This window comes from Calonectris borealis, chromosome Z (genome assembly GCF_964195595.1).
Source record: "Calonectris borealis chromosome Z, bCalBor7.hap1.2, whole genome shotgun sequence".
NCBI classification, from domain to species: Eukaryota; Metazoa; Chordata; class Aves; order Procellariiformes; family Procellariidae; genus Calonectris; species Calonectris borealis.
The window spans coordinates 66937964-66964573 of NC_134352.1; the positions used below are offsets into that span (position 1 = coordinate 66937964).

Here is a 26610-nt window from a genome sequence, read left to right on the forward strand (position 1 = left end):
TACAAATCATTAAGTTAAGAGATATCAAGATAAGGGTAATGTTATCATCTCCTTGGCCACTGTTCTCCCTTCTCTGCTTGGGTACCTAGTTTCATAAAACTTTTATCTTTGGATGCTGCGCCTTATCTGCAGTTTTACTTAAAATCTGCCAATGAAGTCAAAAGTTATTGGGAAAAATGAAACAGAACATGACAGCATGGATCTTACTTTCTTAGGAAACTAGTTTAAAAAAAAAATCATATAGAGCTAATGTTTGAGAATTGGTTTTGGGGTGAACAGAGAAATCAAACCTCAAACCACTGTCAAGGCTTATACTCCTATGTCTGGACTTGAACTCTTGCGAAGAGTTTGGGATTTTGTGAGGCAGGCCCACCAAAGCAATGAAACAAGCAGAATTAACTTCCCATCTCAGAGCCTTGCAAATATTTATAAATTGCCTCTTGATTTACTCCATATTCACTTTAATTCTATCGTTGACCTTGCACATCTTTTCCGAGAATAGGAACTGAGTGATGATATGTTTTTTGATTACTGAAATAATTGAGAGAAACAAAAGGAAATGGCACAGTGGCTGCCTCAAAATGCTTTCCTGCCATCTTCTGGAGTTTCTTGGTAATGACAGGGAAGAAAGGTCTCAATTCACAACTTAAATTCTGGATTTCAGCAGCTGTGTGCCATAACAAGAAAACAACATGCACGTCTGCCACAGTATATGCATATTGTGGGTCTTAAAAGCAAGACTGTCACATTCGTGATTCAGTTCAGCAAGGAAGACTAAGCAACGAGAGAAAAGTTAGTAAAGGAAATACGGTGTCTTGGGAGGTGGGCAGAGTTAGGTCAGAACAGCCACACACACAAGTTGCCCACTCAGATGACGAAGAAGAAATATATGATCCTTGTGACACGCCAACATGTTCTGGAAGCAATTGTTACCTTTCAATGAGAACTTGCAAAGATGAAACGCTGTCAGACTTCAACCTATGACCATCACATATAACACAGAACATAACATTATCCCCACGGGAGAAATCAAAATGGGCATACCTTACTATTCGTCTGTGGAAGAACTGAACAAACAAAGACATCTGGTTCTGTAAGTAGGTGTCTTGACATTTACTGCCAACTGCTGGGGACAGGTGATCTCTGCCATCCCTTGTTCCTAAAAAGGAAACTGCAACATTATAATTACCACAAAGTACTGTAAGATTCAGGAGTTCTATAGTAAATCAAATAAAGGAAGATCCATTACACTCAATTTATCTTTTATTTAATCCTTGTCATGTATTTTCCTTCTTGACATTTCAGTTAGTACATTTTTCTGATTTTAAAAATCAGATATTAGAATTTATCTGAAGATTGCTGCTGCCAATTTTTGCTGGTGAATTGGTATGTTCATCTCTATTTGCAGAAAGTCACATAAGTAATGGAGACTACAAAGAGAGTGATCCTTTAAAATGTAGAATTTAGTAGTCACAAAAAAGGCTACAGAACACTTGAACTTAATTTTCAACTATCAAAAAATGGATTAATTTTAAAAATATCAAAAAATCAGGAGAAAGACAAACAACTGAAACAAGTCCTAGCTTTGCAATACATATTCAGATTGCCTGAATAAGGAAAGGTTTATGTTTGCTACTTAAATCACAAGCAACAGAATCATTTCACTGAAAACATAAAATAGCAGATTAACTTCCAAGATACACCTCAATGGCTCCAGAACTGATCTAACCAAATCAGCTCACCTGACTTGGTAATTAATAGTTACATTTGCAGTAATGCAAAATTTAGACATCTAATGTTTGATCTAAGGGTATAAGCAAGTGAGGTTCAGAAATACCGTGTTGTCGTAAGAGAAGTTCCTACCTTTATTATCGATTAAAAAAAAAAAGTGTTTGTTGCTGCCCTTTATCTAAGCATTCTTTATTGATACACCTAAGATATATGTATATCAGCCAATACTCATTCATATGTGTCATTTAATATTAGAAACTAAGTCTTGATATATTGAGTGTTGCATATGAATTGCATGTGAGTGTATAAACAGTGAAGTGTACCAGAAATATTTTATTCACATCAGTAAACTGAACGCGTTTACATTACAATAAGCATAGGACACAATTTGTTCAAAAACTTTTATTTACTATAAAGACAAAAAACACCAAAATAGGTACAAATTATACTATATAAAATTGGTTCAATGGGGTAAAAACTTTTAATTAAAATATCTTGATATATTTAAAATAACAAAGGATACAATGAAGCCAAATTTCTTAACCCAGAGATTTCTGTAAAATTTGCTTGCACAGTAAGGTGCTAATAGAAGTTAGCCCTTAAGCCCTGGAAGTCTTAGGAATCAGTCACATAGCAAATATAATTTCATTGTGAAAGTGAACTTTGGTAGAAGAAACTCTATAGGACACCTGAGGTAGTAGAAACTGGAATAAACAGCAGTAGACGTTATTTACAACTTAAGTACCAAATAACATTAAGAACACAAAAAAATAATTACACAATACAATTTTCAGTCCAGCTTTGATCCAAAGAAAATAAGAATATTACATCACATCTGCATTTTAAAAACACCACAATTACCAGCAAGCTGAGGGAAACGCAAACTCAAACAAATGCATTTGGACACCTAGAGGCAGTTTGAGTTTGAAATGTGGTAGGCATGGTGATCTGCAAAGTAATACTGATTAGCTGAGGTTCATCAGTTTATACAGTTTACATTTCTGCCAGAAATAGTATTAATCTGACAACTGATCTTCCAGTATATGAATTGGCAAGAGTGCATCCTTTAAAGCTTGCACATAAGAAAGACATGGAAACAATCTTATTAGAATGAGAAATTCTAAAGTGGTCAAAAAAAAAGTCAAGTACAAACAGTTAGAGCTACCAAACTTCACATTTCAGTATTATCTTTTTAACTCTTCGAAGTCTGCCAATTTTCTAAAACAAAGGAATGTAAAATTTTCAAAAGAAACACATTCACAACTAATGACACTGCTTTTTTTATTAGGATGAGCACTATCATTCCTGTAAACTTATCTTTAAGATGTTTTACTTCCAATTTGTATTGTACATTTTTAATGTACTATAGCTTATCTAGTTTGTCCTGAGTCTTTGAAAATAACCAATTCTGTTTCAGTCCAACAATCCAACTGGCTTCTGAAGAGTTAAAACATGAACAGTATTTTTTTTCCAAATGGATTAAACACAATCAGTATTCGATATAAAAAGATCCCCTTTCTTAAAAAAGCAAAAGAAAAGCTGCCATTTTCCTTCAGTATTACATGCATCAGAGTCTAAAAACCTGCCTTTAAAATTATTTTAAAAACCTGTTTTAAAAAAAACACACCTGCTAAAAACCACAAGTTTTGCACTACAGGTGAAGCTTTTCTTCACATTTTACTTTATCTTGCTTTTCAAGTCCAAGTTTGTTTCTTGTTAAAATAAATACCTTTCTTATGGTAATATTTTTAACATTTTCAAATTAAATTATCACTAATGGCTACAGTAAATAGATGATGTATGGCAGAAGGAAAACAGCAGGTAAAACTTGTTATCAGTAGAGAACGTGACCTCAGTTTTGTTACACAAAAAATGAGATTTGCTCATAGTTGGCACCTGCTCCCACTGAAGTACAGGACAAAGTCTCCCATAAACTTCAATGGGAGCTAGGTTTGGGGCCTTAGACATGAAACTTCTCTACATGATTTGCCAGAAGAAACTGCTATATGAAAAGAAGGCTCAACAACTTTTAGCATGATTCAGACTAAGTTGTTTTATGCTGAACAATCTTGGTTTTTTTTTTTTTTTTTTTTTTTAAATAACCTACAGTATCAGAGCCTTCAACACTGCCTTGTTGAAGGTGGCATTTTATATTATTCCAAATCTCCAGCAAATCTGTTTTTAAAACTCTTGTGTCAGCACAATGTTCCATGACACAGATTGCATCTTTTTCTAAAGACTATTTTAAAAGATCACCTTTCCCTGAAAGTTAAAAATACAATTAAAACAAACTTCAATTTCAAAAGAAATTACATGGCCAGCAGTAAATGCACAGTGAACCACAACTGCCTGCTGTTACTTTAAGGAAGGCAAAATGTTTTTTTAAAGTATCCATCAATGTTTGGATTTGTTACTCAGAGAACTTTGTGTAATTAAAAGGGACAGATACAGAACTTCCTTTTAATTAGTGCTGAAAACTGGCTAATTGTAGAACCCTCCGCTGACATCTACATGATGTGAAATGGAACAGTGACTGCTATATTAAAATAGATCCTGAGCCCCTCAGCTGCTAATATTGCTGAAAAAGTGCTCCAAATAAAATATAAATCACTTGTCTGCTAAATAATCATGCAGATTTAAGTAAAAATGCTTTTGTGTTCACATAGAGCCGGATGTTTGAAAAGGCACAGTTTACAAATCTCTGCACAAGTTGTGAAATGTTGCATACTGAGCTTAGGTAAAGATCTCGATTTGTCAATCACATACTTAGGTAAGGTCCTCCACTGGCTTCACGTCCTTGACGTATCTATCATTAAGGTCAGCAGAATAATACAATTTGCTGTGCTTAACTGCACTGCAAGACAGTTATTATATATTCAGTAGCATCTTCTTCAGTATATCAGCCTTATACATAAGTAGCTACCATGTAGTACGGAAGACTGGATGTTTCAGCAGCTCCCTTGATGGGGGTCTGTCCTGAGGTTGAAGTTCTAAACACCGAAGAGTCACATCTTTCAAGCCAGGAGACAGATGTGTAGGGATTGATGGAGCAGTAGTTGCACTAGCAATCTGAACAAAGGAAAAGTAACTTTTTAGAAGTCAGTGATTCTTAAGCCTCCTCTCCCACCCCAAAAACCTTCCACAAGCTGATCATTTTCAGCTGACAAGTTATATTTATGAGCTTTTCTCCACTTAGCATATTTCCTACTGCAGTTTGAAGATTACATTACTGCTTCCATTTCATAAAATGGGTCTTAAGTTGCCTTTATGCCTATTACCTTTCACAGTCTGCTCTCTCCTTGCACTTTTCTCTAAATTTCCTTCTTACAGCAAGATTCTGCAGTGACCAACTGCTGAGCAGGCCGTTAAGAAGAGCTCTTATGCCATACATACGGGTATTCTTTAATCTACTAGTTGCCATCACTGTTAACTGGCATAAGCCAACATGGAGATATATTAAGCTGAGCGATGTTACATTATGGTATGTTAAGCTGGGTATGCTCTCTTGCATTGTCTTTACTGTATTTCTGCTACGACTCCAAAAGGCAACTTAATTTTGACCTTCTCTAGATCAAGTTAAGCAAGATCATTGAGAACACTGGAATGGCACCACCAGATTCACACAGACACAGAACCAAGACAATTACATCTCATCACAAGTGATTTGTATTTAATTCAAACATATTAGAATACTGCTGTGCTAGTTCTGTTTTGTGGAAATGCTTTCTTCACTCATGCCAGTGAAAATGCTAATAATCACTTTCTCCAGTTGCGGCAGTATTTTCTTCATTCATGCCTACAGTTCAACTAGACTTTTAGAATTAAATATACCTAACTGATTTTAGTAAGAAACATGAATGCCAGAATGGATGACCTAGAAAAAGAGGGGGCAATATTCATATATAGCATGGCATAATGGTAAATATCTTTCAGCAAAATCTGAATGTGGAACATCAGGTTTTTACCAATGGACATTCTCCACTATGAAATATGAATACACACATAAATGTTTTATGGTAGAAAAACTTCTTTTCCTCCCGTATTTTACAGGATTGTAAGAAAGAGTGCAAATCCTTGACTCTTCTGCTTAAGAGTCAAGATCAACTCTATTCCCAAATTTTTTTTAGCCCATTACACTATGTATTTTTATCTTAGAACAAGAGCTTTTTCTGCATATTATTGTTTTGGTAGCCTTTTTTTTTTTTTTTGAACAAAAAAGTATGATTATGTTCGTATCAGTACTGATTTTGTACTAACAGTTCCAATATAAAGAAGAGCTATTGCAACAACCCCTACTACTTGTATACTTTTCTAAAATTCACATTCCTGTATATGAAATTAGTCAGCGTCTTTTGTAGCATATTGGTAGCAACAAAATACCTCACCTTAAATATCAGAGCAAGATGATTGGAGTGTTTCTCTGCATTCCAGGGAGGTTTAGCACAAGCCATTTCTATTACAACACAGCCAACGCTCCACACATCACAACTCCTACCATATTGCTGACCTCTCAGAACCTGAACAGACAGACCAAAGCTTAGATTATCCGCTTCGAAGTCTCTTATCTCTAAGTAATTTAGATGCAAAAAAAATATAATCAACCAAATGCATTCTGATTAACATTTCAGGTTGAGAGAGTGATCAGTGATGTAAAATGCCATAAGATTTATACAGCTGTAGAGAGCTAGTAAATAAAATGCCTGATCAAGGGGCAAAGCAAAGTACCTTGCAATAGTCACTTTTTAACCAAATGGTCATTTGGGCTTTAGTAACAATACTTACAATAGATATATCTTGTAACAAACTACTTAAACAGCTTCGACAAAGAGAAAGAAATGTCATTATTACCATGATGGTATCATCCCTATTCTTTATAACAAGTACATTTAAAACATATTTGAAGCATTTACAACAATTTTCTGTTATTTGGCTGTGTGAATCAGCTTAGAGAGTTCAAACAATTTTTTTGAAGTAACTTCCAAAACTGGTTTCTTACCTCCGGTGCCATAAATGCAATAGTTCCCAACAACTGTCCCTGAAACTCTCCAGCACCAGTTCCTTTTGATGCCAACCTGGCTGCAGCTCCAAAATCAGCAATTCTTAATCTATGACCTGTGCTGTCAATTAGCAAATTGGCACCTGTCAACAGCATAATAAAAATACTGCTAGTTGGCTTTCTATTGAAGGCAAAAGGATGAACAGACACTCTTCCTTTCTCCACTTCAAAACTATAAATAGGTTGACTTTCCCCACCCCCAATATCAAGGGAACCTAAAAAACAAGGACAAAGTCTAATAATGTCACTTTTCTGTTATGCCTGAATGATACTGCACACAGCTTGAGGCTGTCCAAGAGATTTAAAGAAGCAATCAAACTTTCAAAAGTAGGGCAAACACAGGATTCTGGAACAATGCCTGGAGATGGAATAATAAAGGAAAACAGTGACCTAAAACCCTAGAGGTTTTCACTGCCTGCAGCTCCCTGTGAAATTTAAACTTATTTCATCCTTAAGCAATTTCGAGTTGTCTTGAAGAGAATTACAGAGCAATTGAAGGTTTTCCTATTTTCAGAAGAAATATTAAAGACAAATGTTTGCTATCACTATGTTGCTGCTTATCTGGATCTCTCTCCAGTTCATGGACAGCTATCGTGACATTGAAGGGAAAAGTTTAATAAGACTGGTAGTTCCCAATAAAGTCCACATTTTGCTCAAACACAGTACAACTGTATTTATGTTCAATTATGTTCAATGAAGGAGGAAAACTCATCACAATATTCCTATAAATTAGAAACCTGACCTCTTTATCTTGGCTTGTTCACAGATTTTACTACCATTTCAGTGTAAGCATTTACATTAATTTAACTAGCAATCTTTAAAGCTATATGGCAACTTCCTATTTTATTTGCACAAATTGAGAAAACCAGTTTTTCTAAACTATCGGTGTGGGTAGCAAATATCCCAAGCATGCTATGAACATTCTCATTAATTTCAGTAATTAAAGGTTCTTAAGAATGATCAGATAAACCCACCAGAAATACCACTCTTGAGATGGTATCTGAGAGAAGCAATACGTCTCAAGCCAAAATAGATGCTGCTTTCTGAATATGCCTTTTTAAAAGACATTCTAAGTAATTCTCACCTTTAACATCTCTATGGATTATCTGATTCTCATGGAGGTAAGAAAGACCACGTAACAGTTGTTCTGTGTAATTAATAATAACCGATTCTTTGAAGGCTCCATATTTACTTAACAAATGAGCAACTGAACCCCCTAGAAGATAAAAAAAATACATTTTATCAACACTTATATTTTGTATTAGTAGAATGCAGCACTGCCTCCTAAAATTGGAACCTGATATTGGTATTCCTAATTTATAACTAGATTTCTCCCCCCCAAAAAAACATCTAAAAGTTTCATAGCTAGAAAGTAATAAACTTGGTTACTTAATTGCTTTCTACCTGGAACTGTACACATTAAAGACATAAGTCTTCATGCTTCCTAATAATTTTATACTTCCTTAAAAGAATGTACAAATCCCTTAGTGTACAAAGTACTGTTGCTGATAAAAAACTACACCCATTTATCCACATTTTGCATTAACGCTTAAGCAGCAGAATACTAGCTTTCTTTGGGGCAACAGATACACGCAACCTCCAGCAAGCATTCCCTCTGAGGATCTTGATTTACTTTTGTTACCATCCAAATACCAATATACAGAAGCAAGTAGACAAGCAAGGAAAAGCAGTATCTTCTTCTGTTTTCCAAAGTTGTTACATAGATCCTCACGATTTTGGATTTCCATCGTGCCTCAAAGTATTCTAATAGAACTTGGGCTTGAATGAGGTAAAGACAATTCCTGACATTTCATTATCTAAATAATATTATTTCAGAAAAATTATACTTAAAAAAGTTAGACATCCTTAGTTTTGAGAAAATATTTCCTGCACCACTGCTTGTAATAACACATACTTGGGCTTCGCTTATTAGCACTCTAGTATTCCTAAGTGGTTTCTGCCAAAGAACATAAGTTAGGTGGAATGCTTTATTTTATAAGAAATAAGGATGTATAGAACACCAAATCTAGTCTTGGTAACTGGATGACAACAACATATAATCCCATTCATAAAATTAATAAAGCTCCTTCTTGAAAAAAGTATATAGACTTTCTTGCCCCTGCTCTATACAATAATGAAAAGATTTCACTATTTGTTACTAAATTATCACTTCATATATTTAAGATTTGAACATGTTTTTCCTGAAGCATCCTGCTTACTACCTATTATTAGAAATTTACTTCAAGTTCTTAAATGCCTTTGCATGTCACTTCACACAATTTTTATGAAAATGCTTGGGACAAAAACAAGCGACAGGTATTCCAAACTTCGCTAGAAAGTTATTTTTAATAATAACTTAAAGTTACACAGGTACACTGAAAATGCAACAGTGATGTATTTCCAGCTGAAGTACCTGTCTCTCAAACTTTCTAACTCCTCATTTAGATTCAGAAATTGAGGAAAAAGTAGTAGAATTTTTGTTCAGGGCTTTCAACTGCTTTAACTGTATGACAGATTAGGCATGGAAAATTCCAAATCAAAAAAAGGATGCACCAGTAAGAATATTGCTACGACCACTTAAAACTGTTAAACTGGTTAGGGGGGGAAAAAACCCCACCAAACTTACGGTAGACCTTTATACTGGTTACCAACAACAATGAAAATACAAATTTGCAAACTGAAGTGATGCAAAATGCAGCATGAAACTACATAGTTCAAGACTGAACTGATATTTTCATCTTCTTTGACATAGTAGTTGCTTACCTGCCATCCATTCAATAAAGAGGTTATAGTTGCTCTTCTCACATGTAGCACCCAACATCCGAATGATGTTAGGATGGTTCAGATGACTCATCATCCTTATTTCTTCTCTCAGTGCTTCAACTACCTCTTCTTGCTCAGATGATGTGTTCCTAACATATGTCACCTGTTTTGAAATATAATATTCAGACTTACCTTACATAATTACCAGTCCTGTAACCCCACTTTCAGTACAGTAACAAGAATGGATGGTTTTCCATCCCTTTTCACCATCTGGAAACTGCAAGTATTCTTTTATCTCAGCTGAGAATGTATCTCCATGTGAGACAGTCATAGAAAATAAAGAGTAATCTTCTGGGGAAATACCAACAAAAATCTCTCCAAGTATGGAGTGGGGAAACTTCCCTCTTCACTCTCCTCTGCTTAAACTAGGAAAAAAATATTTTTTTTCCCGATGTTGAAGAAAAGGAAGAAAGGTCTGAAATGGGATTCTGACAGTGTTGTTATTTGTAATATTTTTACCAGTTTAACCATACTATCTGTTTCATATCTAAACCTCTTATCCCAGAAATTCGATGGGGGTAGGGGGGAAGTAGATCAGAAGTCCTGTAATGGAACTGGAGCCAACCCCAGATCTGAAATAATGGTTTGCTGCAGAGAATTTCCCCTGGGCATCAGAATCACCATAATCTCTCCCGGAGGAGCCTCAAGGACTACATGGACAGCCCTACTCTTTCACAAGCCAGAGAGTTTCAAAGGAGGAATAGCTGATGACAGATATTCTCTACCCCATTAAATGTTTTGAAATTGCTCAATGCCATAGGTATAAGTTCATTCCAGAATTAGTAAGAAAATGTTAGGACTAAGATTCCCTCTATGTTGGCATCACTGATTCAGACCTAAGGCACTTTAAGTGTGAAATATTTACTCACATCTAGAACCTTCAAAATCTTGAATGAAGCATGTGCATTTGGGCCTCTTTTCTGTCACACTTCTGTGTCTGTTAATTTAAATATTAAAAATACTTGCCTCAAAGTTGGCTGTTGGATTAGAGGAAACAAGCATTAAACTATGTTTCCCTCACTTAAACTGTTCTAGGAAAAAAAATCTTGACAAGTAAGGGGAAACTTCTTTTAATAGCTACCTTGCAAATAAGGCATTGATTTGGAATCAAGAGATCTGGGCTCCATTCCTAATTCTGTCCACTGATTTATGAACTTGATAAAAGTAAAAATGCATTTGAAGAACTATGAAAGAAAATGGGCATATAATAAAAAGTATTTTTTTCATTTTAAGGAGAAGTGGGGAAAAAAAAAAGAAAATACTATGTTAATACCATGTACATAAAGACTTTTTATTACGTATTATGTGAAAACACATGACAGGGAGCAGAGGAAGCAAGGAACACAAGAAGTCTATGAGAGCAGAGAGCTTTTGTATTTAATATTCCGAAGAAATATTGAAGAACAAGCACAATATATTCAAGAAAGTGAAGTATTTGAAGTATTTACCTGTTTTACAGCCATTAATGTCCCTGTTCCTACATCTTGAGCTTGGTAACAGGAAGAGAAAGCTCCAAGACCAATTTGCTGACCTTTAAGCCATTCTGCATCTTCTCTGTAATGGTGTTTTGCTTTGGTATGTCCAGGCAGGGTTTCTGGTGTCTGCAAATTAAATTCCAAATCAACTCCATGTTTACTGGCATGCATCTAAAATGTAGAGATTCTGGAAGGTTACGAAATATCCAAGCTTATATGCCTCTCCTCTTCCTTACAGTTCTTTGTACTGCATGTTATACATGTTTCAGCTGAGACCAGAACACCAGTGTATTCCGTAATCCACATACTCCTACTGTAAGAACAGAGAGCCTCCTCTATGTTACTACCTGAAGGCGAAAGGCAAGATTTAAGGACATAAATAGGAGCAAGACTTTTTTCCCTATTCCTGATCTCATATCTAGTTAAGGTTTTTGTTAGCACCTACAGTAAACACAACCAAAATCACTTTGTTTTCTACTTAATTTATTTCTCCCATTTTATACTTCACATGCTGTTGCCTCATGCAAAGGATCACAGATAAAATACTCCTTTCTCTATTCTTATTTCTTGTCTATTTGCCAACAAATATCTTTTTTCTGACTTCTAAAGTATCTCACATCTCTCTCAAGATGTGCCGACAAGATCTCTTCCAACTCTGCCTTTTCTTTCAGAAACTAGTTTGGTTTTGTACAATTGCCTTCAACGTAAAGCAGCATTAAGACTCAATACAGTTCTACTCCTGCTTAAAAACTTTGTTCTCATTTCCTAGTTGCCTCACTTTTACACTTCCTTCTCTGCCATATTAAAGGTTGGTACATGACATGATGTTTCTCTTCCAAATACCTTCTCTAAACTTGTTAATAACCGTGGAAGGATTCTGTTAGCACCCTCAACTGGCAGACTGTTTATACTCCAACTCCTAGGAGAGGGTATTGCATACCTTTGTGTTTTATATGACTTTACAAATGTAACAGCACTGTTTTATAAATTCAGTGAACCTCAATTGAGACTTACACTAAATTCCTATATGTATACTTACGTCCTGCTGAATGATTATGATATCCTCACCATTTTCGACCTGTAGTTGGGGAATTATTGGCAGGGCATCTTGAGATGCTGACATTGCCATAGCAATAGCTAAAGCTTCCTCCTCTTCCGCTTCCATCTTTTCCTTGCATTTTTTATTATGATTTACATCATCTTTGTAAGTATCATCATTTTCTGCTCGCTCAGGAGAAAGGACTGCAACTTCAGACTTGAATGTAACTGTGCCATCACTCGTTGGCATGGAGGCCTCAAGTAGGTCCTCAATACTGGAATTGAGCTCTGCATTAACATCCAGTCGACATTTTTCATCTACTGGTGTGAACACTGTCTCTTCACTTGGTATAACTGCACTGCTGCTACTACTACTATTGCCATCACACTGTGAAATATCATTCAGGTCAAGTGTCATACAGTTTTTTAAGGTTTCTTCCTGCTTGTTCACATCACTTTGGGTAGGTCGTGATGGCTTTGGCCTGTGTATGTGACTGGATGGCAATGGCCTGGCTTGGGTAAAAACTGGAGAAAGTTTCTCTGGTTCTTTATTTTCAGAACAGTTTCTCTGAAACTGGAGAGAAAGTTTCCGCTGTGTTTGAGGAGAAGGTGAGGGGATTTTGCAGGGAACGAATCCCTGAGGTCTGAGTTTAGAGACATCTGTTACAGTGCCAGCTGGTACAGATGGGTTTGAAGGAGACTGAAGCGTTGGGAAGAGTGACTGGGAATGACTGCATGAGGGAGAAGAGTTCAAACACTGACTGTGGGGTCTTCCTTTTGTTTGAATGGCTGGCTTTGGTTGCTCAGTGGTTACTGATGAAACAGGAACCCCCACAGCAAGGCCAGCCAGCGTCTCAGAAATGTCCTCTGGACTGGCACTCAGTGTCTTATCACTTAAACCTTTTCCACTTTTCCCTGATAACTGGACAGTATTGTTAGGAGTATTACTTTCTGTAGCTTCTGGAGAGTTATCTGGTACAGGTAGCTGCAAAAAGTCTTCATGTCGACATTCCCCAGAGTGCATTTCTTCCATGCCTAGCTGGATGGCTTCTGCAATTTCCATTTCATCTGCTATTGCCATCAGACGTCGACGCATCCTTGCATAATGAGTTGAGCTCGTCATACTCAACATTTCTAACAGCTTTACAAAAACATGGGGCACTCTTGCTACCATTCTTGCAGCACTCAGAAATACTCTCCGCGATAGTTTACCAACCATTGAGTGGGAATTGTCAATTGACTGCAACGCGAAAGTTAAGAGGGAGAGAAGTTTCTTATACCTAAAAAAAGAAAAAAGGTGTTTTATACACCGATATGCTCTAGTTAACTAGTGCCAAGAGAGCCATTTCAAGATAATGTATTTAGCTGTCAGTTCAGCAGTAGAAAGGAGACTTATTGCTGCACTGGTGCTTCAAAATTGATTCGCAGGTCAGAAGTTTTAAAAAAAGGCAACCACTTACTCTGTAAAGTAAGTGCACTTTCGCATATAAATATATGCTATTTGTTTACAGGAATTAGAACAACTTTTTTTTTTAAGAAATCACCAACAACACATTCAACTAGTAAGACTAAGAGTAATAGTCACATAGTGTAAGCAAGTACCTGTCTACTATGGTATCAGCCTGTAAAACATCTCCACAGACAATGTGGGGATAAAATTCACCAGGAAATTCCAACAGAAGTCTGTCTATTAGACAAAGTCGCCCTAGTAGTGCTTGCCAGTTGCTAGATTCGGTTTGGGTTCCAAGAATACAATTTAAGACATAATCAACACCACCAATACCAATGGACCCTATAAAAAAAAGTTGATAAAATACGGGTTAGATATGTTCACAATCTAAATTCTGATCTAAATAAAGATCAGAACTGTATCATACAGAAATACACATTCTGTGCCCAAATTACCCCCCTTCCCAAACTGCCGAGAGAAATACTGTTCTCTTTGCCATGCTGATATTGGATAAATCCTATATGAAAACACTTCAGTATATTTGCTTGCACTTCTAATTCAGTTATATATGAAGAGCTATTATTACCAGATTTAAGTATCTCTCTCCCAACTGCCAGCTCGCCTGCTTGGCCTTTACACATCTCCAATAGCGTTGAGACTGAAAGTTGACTTGTTCGACTATAAGAAATTAAAACCAAAAAGTAACTCTTTTAGCAGATGCTTTCAAGCAAAAACATTCTAATCATTATATTTCAATAATCATTAGCTTGGAATTGTGCATGGAAAATGATTTCACATCACTTTATTCCAATATATTTCTATAGTCCTCTATCTGTAAGCTACCAATAGTTGTGACATTTTTTAAAGGATACTTCCAGAAATGTAATGTCTATCATTAATACATAAACAAAAACCCAAATAGGACCTCATCCCCTTGCAAAAACAAGCCAAACACAAGAATCCAGCAACACAAGGAACAGTTCTATTTTACTTATTCCTTAACTTTAGATATTTTATTGCTAGACTATTGCTGGGGCATCTCTATCTGCAGTTTCAGAAGAAATGCTGCTTAGGAACTAAACCTAAAGTGACAAAAATCAAGCTGGTGGACTTCTGCATCTACTTTACAGTACAGGTGAAGAATTGTTGGTCTGGCAGAACAAACAGGGTAGCTTGGGACAGGAAGAGAAGGCCTACTCAAGCCAGAAAGCAAGGGTATTCACTCAGAATAGCCATCTCCTAACATTACACTGTGAAATAAAAAGTAGAAGTGCTATGTTAACAGTTCATAGCACAGACGTACAACAGCTCTTGTTGAAAAAGGAAATGTACATGATTAGTACTTGCTGAAGGGTACTTGCTGACTGCTTAAAGGTGAGTCATGAGAATTAGACCAAAGCAGTATCAACTGAGATGGCTGGGATGGTTGATGACTGCACCTAACATCTTCCTTTATTTTAAGGGGAAAAAAGACCTTATGAAAGCAAAGTATCTTTTAAGATACTTCTAACACTTAAGTGTTAGAAAAATACAATCAGGTGCCTTCAGGAGCTGGAAGATAGGGACAGACAGCAGGATAAACCCCCCATAATCCAAGAGGAAGCAGTTAACGACCTGCTATGCCACCTGGATGCTCACAAGTCTACGGGGCCAGATGGGATCCACCCGAGGGTACTGAGGGAGCTGGCGGAGGAGCTTGCCAAGACGCTCTCCATCATTTACCAGCAGTCCTGGTTAACTGGGGAGGCCCCAGACGACTGGAGGCTGCCAATGTGACGCCCATCTACAAGAAGGGCCGGAAGGAGGATCCGGGGAACTACAGGCCAGACAGTCTGACCTCGGTGCCAGGGAAGATTATGGAGCGGTTCATTTTGAGAGTACTCATAAGCAATGTGCGGGACAACCAGGGGATCAGACCCAGCCAGCATGGGTTCATGGAAGGCAGGTCCTGCTTGACCAACCTGACCTCCTTCTATGACCAGGTGACCTGCCTCGTAGATGAGGGAAAGGCTGTGGATGTGGTCTGCCTGGACTTCAGTAAAGCCTTTGACACTGTCTCCCACGGCATTCTCCTAGAGAAGCAGGCGGCTCAGGGCTTAGACCGGTGTACTCTTTGCTGGGTAAAAAACTGGCTGAACGGCCAAGCCCAGAGAGTTGTGGTCAACAGAGTTAAATCCAGTTGGCGGCCGGTCATGAGCAGTGTTCCCCAGGGCTCAGTTTTGGGGCCTGTCTTGTTTGATATCTTTATCAATGATCTGGATGAGGGGATCGAGTGCTCCCTCAGTAAGTTTGCAGACGACACCAAGTTGGGCAGGAGTGTTGATCTGCTCGAGGGTAGGAAGGCTCTGCAGAGGGACCTGGACAGGCTGGATCGATGGGCCGAGGCCAACTGTATGAGGTTCAACAAGGCCAAGTGCCGGGTCCTGCACTTCGGCCCCAACAACCCCAGGCAACGCTACAGGCTTGGGGAAGAGTGGCTGGAAAGCTGCCCAGAGGAAAAGGACCTGGGGGTGCTGGTTGACAGCCGGCTGAACATGAGCCGGCAGTGTGCCCAGGTGGCCAAGAAGGCCAACAGCATCCTGGTCTGTATCAGAAATAGTGTGGCCAGCAGGAGCAGGGAGGTGATTGTGCCCCTGTATTTGGCACTGGTGAGGCCGTACCTCGAATACTGTGTTCAGTTTTGGGCCCCTCACTACAAGAAGGACATGGAGGTGCTGGAGCGTGTCCAGAGAAGGGCAACGAAGCTGGTGAAGGGTCTGGAGAACAAGTCCTACGAGGAGGGAACTGGGACTAAGGAGGCTCAGGGGAAACCTTATTGTGCTCTACAACTACCTGGAAGGAGGTTGTAGCGAGGTGCGTGTTGTCTCTTCTCCCAAGTAACAAGCGATAGGACGAGAGGAAATGGCCTCAAGTTGTGCCAACGGAGGTTTAGACTGGACGTTAGGAAAAATTTCTTTACTGAAAGAGGGGTCAGGCCTTGGAACAGGCTGCCCAGGGAAGTGGCTGAGTCACCATCCCTGGAAGTATTTAAAAGACGTGTAGATGAGGCGCTTAGGGACATGGTTTAGTGGGCATGGTGGTGTTGGGTTGATGGTTGGACTCGATGATCTTAGAGGTCTTTTCCAACCTTAATGATTCTATGAAAACCTACATCTTTCAAGCCAGAAGTTTATTGGTGGCAATTAGACTTTAATAACAACATCATATATTTATACTTATGATCCACATATTTTATTTCACCACCAACTATAAATGGGTTTCCTAGTTCCACATAAATAGGAACAAATGAAGCTTCAAGATATTTCAGTACAATCCAAAATGAATTTGAAATTCAAGAGACACCATACCTGTTGGCATCTGCACATTTAACTAGTATCGTCTCAACAACTGGCTTGAGAAGTCGCTGTAGTTTAGTCCTCTCTGCCAAAGTATGACAGGGAGTATATACCAGCATGGCTCTTAAAGTTTTCTAAGAGAAAGGAAAAAAGCAATACATAGGAAATCAAATTAGCTGCACAATTTTAAAATTTTTTTTTTTAAAGAGTTGTAAATAGTTTTATATAAATTGCATTCAAAATATCAGTGAAATGTTCAAAAGATAAATAGCTTACTACATATTCACTGAAAGAATTAGTCATGTATTCTTTGAGATTGGAAAGAACCTAGTCATACAAGTAGTGTAATACTTAGCACTGTAGCTATATTTGCCCAGTGGAGTCATGCCATTTCACCCTCGCTGAGGATTTTGTTCATCCTGTTTTCAGATGAAGGTTAAAAGTTAAGTCATCAGTGGTACTCAGCAATAATTACTAGGATTCCTGACTTCATATATCTCTCTCTTAAGTAACTTCGAAATTACTAAAATACAAGTAAACAACTACTTACTAAAGCAGCAACATACACTTTGTAGACAGGGTCAGCACAGACCATGGACAGCACACTGCAGCAGGATTCTACCACCACATCTCCTGAGACACTGGTCTGAGATGACCCACTAGCTGCTCCCAGAGCTCCAGCACTTGTGTTGTTTCCATTGCTACTTCCAGAATTTCCAGTGCTTTCACCATTAGCCAGTAATAGAGCACCACTAACATCATGGGAAAGACGTCTAAGTGCCATCTCTCTTATATTCCAGTTTCGAGAAAACAAGCAGCCAACCAACTCCATTCCAAATACCTGCCAAGGAAAAAGCAACGTTACTGGAGTCAAACTGAATAACGTCGCAACTTAAGTACCTAAGAAGATCAATCAAAAAGAGCAAAGAAATGTTTCTGGTGAAAAATCACCGTAAGAAGTCTGACAGCAAAAATGTATCAGAAGGTACAGTGTCTTAAAAAAAGATTCTGTGATAGAAATGAAACATCATAAATGATAAGTCATTGGTTGTCCAAAAACTCTGTTAAGAGAAGCAGGAGGATGACTGTATGGATGGTTTCATTCACTTTGAATTTTAATTATTCAGTATGGAGTTTCTTTCTAGACGTTGGTATAAACAACCCTGAAGCCAGGGTCCAGCTATACCAGACAAAAATTACAGCAGAAATATAGGCAATACAAGTTCTCCCACTTTTAAGTGTGACCCCTGCTCAGTTGAGGCACTCTAGACTCTGGAGGTTATTTAGGTAATTCGGCTCCTGCAACACAACTTGGGTAACAGTAAGTGCCAACTTTGTATTTATGGGACACTTGCACAACCAAAACTAGAGTTAAGAATACATTTTATTACATGGACCTTTAATTTGAGACCTGAGATGAAGTCCAAAACTGAAATCCCAGTTAAAACAAGACTGGAAAACCTTCTCTTCTGATGCAAGTTAAATAAAATTATTTCCAATAATAATCAACCATAAAGCTGATGGGATTCAAAATAAATTTTTGAATTGTTGATCTGACAAATCTAGCAAAACAGTTCAAAATCAGTTTTTACATTTAAAACTTCTTTTACAAAGTGAAATTACCTGAATCCATGGCTCAGCTAAATCTTTGTAGGCAGAAGGGATCTGTTGGACCCCATAATGAGTAAGGTTAAAATTGCTATCTTGAGTTCTTCTCTGTGATCCAGCTGTAGATTGCTGCTGAGTTTGTTGCTGAACCACACGGAGAACAGAAGAATCCACAGGGCTTGGCAATTCATGACTACAGATTAACAACAAATAACATGGATTAACAAATGAAACATTTACTGAAGTAAATACTTCAGCATATTTTAGAAACATCAACTGAGGATCCAGAAACAGATAGTTTGTTATACACAGGCTGAATCCTTACCTATAGAAATCATGAGATCTCCATTTAGATCTACAAAGAGGACAAATAAGTGGCTCTCTGTTTCTTCTGCATTCTTCTGCCCCTGCAATACAGCAACAGGATAATACAGTGTGTACATACAGTGTGTAAAACCAGAAGATGGCACTACTATTTCTAATTTTTACTGAAGAATTTTAGTTTCAGGATAAATGCTTCTGAACTGAGCCATTTGCAGCAGCCTGATAAATATGGGCATTTAAACATTTTTTGCATGCAGAAATGCTTCTGTTTAGCACTACAATTGATATTAAAAGTTATCAACTGAAATGCAGTTCCTTTTGTCTTCAAACATAAGCAATACTTTTTCAAAAGTATTAAAATATGGGAGATGGAATTTTATTTGTTAAAGCGAACTGTAGCTATTTATATACTTCATTTAATGCAGTATGTAAGCATAGTAGGTAATTCACTATGTAATTTCAACTGATAGTAGATGAGTTTCATGTATTCTAATGACAAGTCACAGGGGGCTAAAAGTCTGTTCCTAACCTTGCTCTAACTGGACATAATCTCTTCACTCAGGTAAAAGAGGCTCAAACCTCTAGCCCTTCAGTTAACTTCTTTCTCAAAGTTTATTTGTGAATAACTGATAAAATATGGCATATCAACAGTACCTGAATGATACCAAACTCTCACAAAGAGCTACCAGTCATCACTTAGAAGCAGGTTTCTGGTTTTTTGCTTTTAAAACAAAAACCCCAATGAAAACACACTAAGTTATAATACTTTTGCATATTTAGAGAGTCACCAGAACTTAACAAGACAAAGACGACAACGTACATATTGACATGCAGTGGTGGTGTAATTTGTTCCTGCAGCCATCTTCGCACACAGTTAAGCTCTCTTCATCCAGCATGCCTAGCAAACAAATGGGGCACATCTGTTCTTCTTCATCCTTCATACTATAAAAATAGATATTTGTGATTCTAAAAGTGTCATATCAGAATTCAGAAAAGGCTTTAACAGTGAAAAAATATTAACTTCTAGTTTGGAACAGTCACTTCTGAGTAACTATAGGCTATTCATGAATCATTCTCTTAAACCTTCATCTGAATAAGTAAGCAACCAAATTTTTAGAAGCACTGAGTACAGACAACACTTTGTTGAAATGAAAGGGAAAGTCACAAATCGCATGACATCTTTTCAAACTAGGTCAGATACCAATTAGAGATTGAAAGGCCCAGCCTTGGGCACTTACATTTTTTTTTTCCCCTAAGGCTTCTTTCAACAAACCAACCTTCCCTTTTATACTTATCATTTGGTTTTGAAAAGCTAAGCAATTTTTATAGTTTTAAAGCTACCCACATTTTTTTTCCATCACACTCCTTTCAGAGTATTGAGTCACAAGGTAGTGTTTAGCACATTACAGGAAACTGTAAATATATTTGATGAACTTATGTAAAACTCAAAAAATTAACAGAAGATAACAGCCACTCAAGAATTTTCTGCCACTAACAGAAAGAGATGCAATAGATTCACACAAACACTAACACACCTACATGTCACATGTAGATTTTTTAAAAAAACATTTTCCCCGTTTTACACGTTGCTTCCATTTTATTTACCCCCACTTTAATTTTTAAATGGATATAACCAGAGATTTTGCCAGAAAAATTATTCTGAATTTAAACAACACATAGTGAAAAACACAGATTTTAATCTTCTGTAATATTGTTTAAATGTGCACTATTCATAGCAAAAATTTATGTTATAATTGGTGTGTGTCTAAAAGTTTGCAGGAACCCTGTATTTGTTCACCAACAATATATTTTTAAAACAAAGTTAATTTGTATATACATTATTTCTATACACATACATTCACTTCTATTTCCTTGCAAATGGTTGCCACTATTTTTTTTCCTTTAAAAATCCATAAAAATAAGTTTACAGTGAAAAATCCATTTCCACAGCATGTACAGAAACACAAGTATTAATTTAAAACTTATTTTTGAAGAATTAGTAGTAAACCAAAAATAATTGCAAGTCACAGTAATTATCAATACTGAGTGAACTTCTATCTCAAATGAATCTGATGCTCAGTGTTGTCCAATACTTGTATCATGCAAGATTAAACTTTCATAAAACAGCAACTTATCTCATTGAACCAGTAATACTAGAAACTAATCATCAGGTGTACTGGCAAACAACTGAAAAATCTTTCATCCTGTAAAAAAGTGAGAACTAATGCAGTGAAGTTCACAACCCAGTGAACCCAATTCTATGGGGTGGGGGGGAAAGCTCCTACGCAAGGTATCTACATGAAAGGAACTGGCTTGCCAGATACGTAGTTCTAGAGTAGGTTATGTATTTAACTACTTTGTTTATGCGATTTATTTAGAGTGACACAACTTGGCAATTTGAAAAAATAAGTAAAAGAAATTAAAGTCACAGTCTGTACATCAGAATTATAAACCTGTCTGAATATATTCATCTAACTACATGGTTATTATCACAGAGTAGCATATCAAGGTACTCCTTAAGTTAGCTTTCACTTTACACACAAGAAAGCCTTAGTTTAGGTTGCCTTCTGTGGTTTGACCTCTCTAGTGGGTGAACTAGACATCCTCTAACGAACGCATGCACAAATCACTTGTTAAAAAAATTAACCAGTATCACTTCAAAATCAAGAAAAACAACACGCAAAAGCACTCAAGTAGTAGAAGTCAGGAAGGACTTCTATAGAAGGGGGCGGGAGGAAATCAAAGAATCAAGCATCACTTAAAATTGATAAATAAGGTATCATTTAATATTGTATAAACTATAAAAATAATAATAGTTTAATAGCTTCCTTAAAATAATTTAATCGCCCATTTTACATGAAGTGTTTTTTTAAATATATGCTTACTTATGTTTTTATATGTTTTTTTATATACGTTTATACAAATAGTGCATTTACCCAAAAATTTTTCAGTATATTGTCATAGGCGCAAGCATTTCTCCAGAGTAGGACAAGAGAAAAATGTTTCTTCATTTGTCAACATTTGCACAAGTATTTGAACAAATGCACACAAACAGGTTTCCAAAGTTAATATATGCTTTAGTCTTACACTTACATTTCAAAAGTTTGTTTCCCAAATTCATAAAGGATCAAAAAAATTCTTTTCACAACTCTACTTAACATTTTTCAAACAGAAGCTATAAAGTAAATATGCCCACTTGGTACCACGGTGACTAATGTATGCTTGACTCGATTGTTTACAAATACAGAGACTTAACGTGGTTTGAAATGAAAGCAGCTTTGAACAAAAAGAATGTAGGTGATTCTAAACCTCCAAAATTAAAAGAAAACTACAGAATAAAGCTTTTAATTCCTGTAGAAAAATACTAACCTGTTTTCTGAACTAGATGTAGAAGTACTAGATGATGACAATGTATGAGAATTTGACATGCGTGAGACAAACTTCTGGATGGTGTTACGAGATGGAGCTTTGATCCTCGAGCTACGCCTACTGTGATATTTCTGGAACAAACTCTCAACCTAACATCAGAAAAAGACAGCAACAGTCGTATTTATGCTATGAATAGCTTGTAATTAAAAGTAATATTACTGAAGCTTAACTACTGCTAAAAAAAGATCTATTCACCTTCACAATAATGCACTAGCAGTAGCAGCACTAGGAGGAATTTCAGAAGTCTTACTAATAAGCAGATCACAAGAAACACTTTACAACAAAAACTTATTTGCTTATTAAAAATAAATAACAGCTTTAAATATATACACAATTACTTCTGAAGACCCCCATTCTGTTTACCTTTCTGCTCATCTGTGAGACAGATACAGAAATTTGAGTAGAAAATCCAAGACTGGAATCATTCACTAAACTACAGCTTTCTACTATTCTTTTAGTTATGTCTTTATTTACAGCTTTTTTTTTCTACTTACAGAACTCTTGAGATTGAATTAAAGATATAATTAAAAACATATATTCTTGTTGCTTTGAAAAGCAACAGTTTTCAGCATTTTAAGATAATGTCCTAGTGCCTTTTACCTGGAGTGTATTTTAGATCTGCCATTAGATCTATTAGAAATTGATTACCTCAAAGTTCTTCAGTGTCTTTCTCCAGAGCATTGGGTCTGAGGGTTCAAGCTGGAACACGCGCAGCATAACGAACAGCAGATGAATACAAAACGTCCCACGGCCACAGCTACAAGTCTGCAAAGAGAAGTATATGCTAAGGCACTACTGAATTGATAATTACATAGATAATTCTTCCACATTTAAAGGCACCATAGAACATATACTACCCACCCCCCTTGCCCCTGAAAAAAAAAAAAGTAGTTTATGCAAAGTATTTCATAAGTACGCATAAATACCTTCTTATGTGGCCTTACAAAAATGTGAATTCCCAAAATATTATTCCAGAATATGTATGGAAAAGCAGACAATTATTACACCAGTTTTGAACTGACTTTTTTTTCCCCATTTTTTAATTTGTTAAAAATCAACCGAAGCTATTGCCACGCTTCATACTAGAAGGAATTTATGCATATCATCATCATATATCCATAACATGACAGCAATCAAACTTAAATGAGATGCTTGTTTACTCAAAAACCTAGATGTTCCCCAATGCAGCATCACATTAGTACTACGGAAGTCTATGAAAAGGACCTCACTATGGGTATTAATGAAATTATCACACCATTAAAGGAATTACATCATGTGCTTGTCATTTAGATATATCCTATGAATAGAGGAAATAAAGTGTTTCATAGTGAGAAACCAGGAAAATGAAGTGACCAAATTTTAGCGAAAAATACTTAAGATATATAATTCGGAGCCACTTCTAGGAATGAGAAGTAGACAGGACAATAGCAATTACTTTCAAACTAGAATAATATTTTTTTTTAAAGAAAAACTTCAGACAAAACTAATATACTTGCTACATATTTGACAAAATACAAGCTGATCATGATATTACATGAGCACAGATTACAACTTTTAAATATTACTTTATAGAAGTGTTATCATGGGTTGGCAACTAACTTGATCTAAATTGGTTTTGAACAGTTTTCCAAGATTAACTATCAACTAATAAAAGCTACAGACAACACAAAAATGTTCTCTACCTGAGGCCCAATAAACACTCTGTATTTATTATCAGGGCTGTCTCCTCCAATTAAGAAAGAGTTGGGTCCGATCTGCTGCAGCAAGTACAGCCTGGCTCGCATAACTTTGTTGACACGACGATTTGTTTCCTCAGGGCTGTATGGAGAGAAGCCATCCGGAGATGGGGCTCGTCGAGGTGGTGTTACTCGTCCACTCTGAAACTACATAAGTGGTTCCATCATAAGCATTTCCAGGACAACAGTAAGTTTAATTAGGTCTTGGGTTTTGGTGGGGTTTTTGTTTGTTTCTTTGTTTTCCCCTCCAAATGACATAGGATATGAGAGTCCCCGAAACCTGAAACTACTACAACCTGCTTAGACTATATGCCTTTAAAAGGATTACTTTTCTTCCATGCCCAGAACTCAAGGGCAGAAAAAAAACTGAATTTTGTAACCAAAATTTTGTCTCACATTATGACAGAAAATTATTTAAATTGCTTCTATTTTCAAGTCTTCATTGGTTGCCTTAACATATTACTACTGAATTAGCAAATATAATTCGATCAGAAGATAATCATGGACTTGTGACTCAATACAGGAAATTATTATATAATGTTATAACACTAATGTATTTCATAAATGAAGAAATCCTACGACTACAGTTTACAAAAGGGAATATACGGTCAATGAAGAACAAAAGTTTAAGAAATTCCAAAGGAAAGGAAAAAGGATACAGCTTCCTCTCCTTTGCACAATTAAAGCAACTTTCAGTTCAGGATAGGATTTTTTTTGTTTTGTTTCCCCATGATCAAAAATTCAATGGCCCAAACCTTTTATTAAAATTGTCTTAATTTAAATTCTTCACATTTCTAACATTGTGAGATGCATTAATGCCTCTGTCCAATTTCAAATCTTCTGCTCTGATTTATATCCACTTTGAATTTTATGTTATGATGTAGGTTATAACTGACTTACTATCCATCAGTTAAGTAAAAGATAGCCTGAACTTCTAAGGTTTTTTGTGAAAGGTTAATATAAAACAAAGAAAAACAATCAAGTAAAAATGGATCAAAGGCTAAATTAGATAGTTTGGTGGGTTGTTGTGGTTTTGGTTTGGGGTGCTTTTTTTAACTTTTCAATTTCTCTTGTGAAGAGGAAAGGAGCTGTGTTGCAGTGCTGTAACTTGTCATATTCGTCCCCAGTTCAGAGGAATGGCAGTACATATTGTAACTGATTTTTGGAAACCTTGTTTAGAGCAATGGGACAATAAAAGCAGTTAGATCTTATTCTTACTCTAATTGCACTATGAAGTTGTAGACAAGTCAACTGAAGCTTAGCTGCGGAGGAGCATTTTTAAAACAAGCAAACCCGTTAGATACTATTGCTCAAAACATTATACTCTTGAACTTCTTTAACAAAGCCAGTCACTATTGCTCAAAACGTTCTATTCCAGATCTTCTTAAATGTAATGATAGAGATTTTAGTCTTCTAACAATGCATACACCTAAATCTTCCCTAATCTGTACATAAATATCAGTTCTGGAAAAGAGGATCACAAATAGCATACCAGTAACACTCTTCTGCAGAAATCTTCATCCAGACAACAAACCTATCCCTGATGGAATATGCCTGCCTGGAGAACTGACATGCAAAACTACAGCAAAAAACCAAACTACTAGCACCTCTTCGTGCAAATCAAGCTAAGAGAACATACACATCTTCACAACTGAGTATCTATATTTCTTCATTTATTTCCTAGAAATAAAAATTGAAAGCAGAACGAAATTAAGAAGAAAACACACACCTAAGAGTAGAGAATAAAATTCCACACATGAGAAACATAACATGAGATATGCTCTATGTTTCTCACTCAAGTGATACCCTGTCATAACCTCTTTGTATCAGCATCTTACCCTACACAGGGAAAATTAATTGCCTCTATAAGCAAAAGATTGCACAATATAGCCAAGTTAAAAATTACATCACAGCTTGCAACTTACAGGCACTGGAGATACCCTTTTTCTTCTAACACCTGGTGATTCAGATTTAACCGTCCTAGAAGATGATGAAGAGGAGCTACTAGGAGAAGGACTACGTCTTCCTTTCTGTGTAGGTGAAGCAGCAGTGCTTTGCCCTTCAGCTTGAGGTTCTAGAGAGAGTTTGTTCATTTCTGATCCATCTCCTTTCCCAGGAATAGGTTTCACCACCTTGCAGGAATTAAACCATGTGTTAGAATTACAAATTGATCATTTTACACTAAAGCAAAACAAATTCATCAAAATTTGGTTTGCTAGCACCATATAATTAAGCCGTTACCCAGACATTCAAAGTTTGATATTCCCTAGGTTCTAATATTAACATCTAATAGGGGTTATCTTGTTAATCTACACACAACACAAAAGCAAGATCCTTTTTTCCTCTCCATTTGTGACGCTTATGTTAGTTGTGGCAGCAAGTGATTTGACTCTCCAAGTAATTCTGTAATTCTCATTCATGATATCTCAAAGGACAGCAGTTCCCCTACTTGGATAGCAGAAGCCAAAAGAATTTTTTTCCTACAGGCATTGTCTGCTTATTAAGAGCGATAACATTGGATCCATCTGTTATATACAGTAAGCATTAGTTGAGAAATACTAGGGTTGCTATTTCTACAGCACAACACTTGTTGCAAAGTAAAAAT

The 26610-nt window shown here is 36.6% G+C and overlaps 1 protein-coding gene across 2 annotated transcripts in view; it reads right to left on the minus strand.

Annotated features, from left to right (window-relative positions):
- Positions 1–2118: 2118 nt before the first annotated feature.
- Positions 2119–26610, minus strand: part of MAP3K1 (mitogen-activated protein kinase kinase kinase 1) — a 64830-nt gene continuing 40338 nt past the window's right edge. For both annotated transcript variants that reach the window (XM_075137848.1, XM_075137849.1), the window contains exons 3-20: positions 25931–26137; positions 23952–24152; positions 22918–23034; positions 22210–22358; positions 19661–19782; positions 18842–18923; positions 18532–18709; positions 17459–17749; positions 16921–17042; positions 14160–14251; positions 13726–13915; positions 12125–13403; positions 11059–11211; positions 9551–9713; positions 7872–8003; positions 6728–6870; positions 6117–6248; positions 2119–4800 (exon numbers count right to left, since the gene is read on the minus strand). In XM_075137848.1, coding sequence (XP_074993949.1) covers positions 4651–4800; positions 6117–6248; positions 6728–6870; positions 7872–8003; positions 9551–9713; positions 11059–11211; positions 12125–13403; positions 13726–13915; positions 14160–14251; positions 16921–17042; positions 17459–17749; positions 18532–18709; positions 18842–18923; positions 19661–19782; positions 22210–22358; positions 22918–23034; positions 23952–24152; positions 25931–26137 — 3903 coding nt within the window. In that variant the 3' untranslated portion in view covers positions 2119–4650. The remainder of the gene's footprint in view (positions 4801–6116; positions 6249–6727; positions 6871–7871; positions 8004–9550; positions 9714–11058; positions 11212–12124; positions 13404–13725; positions 13916–14159; positions 14252–16920; positions 17043–17458; positions 17750–18531; positions 18710–18841; positions 18924–19660; positions 19783–22209; positions 22359–22917; positions 23035–23951; positions 24153–25930; positions 26138–26610) is intronic.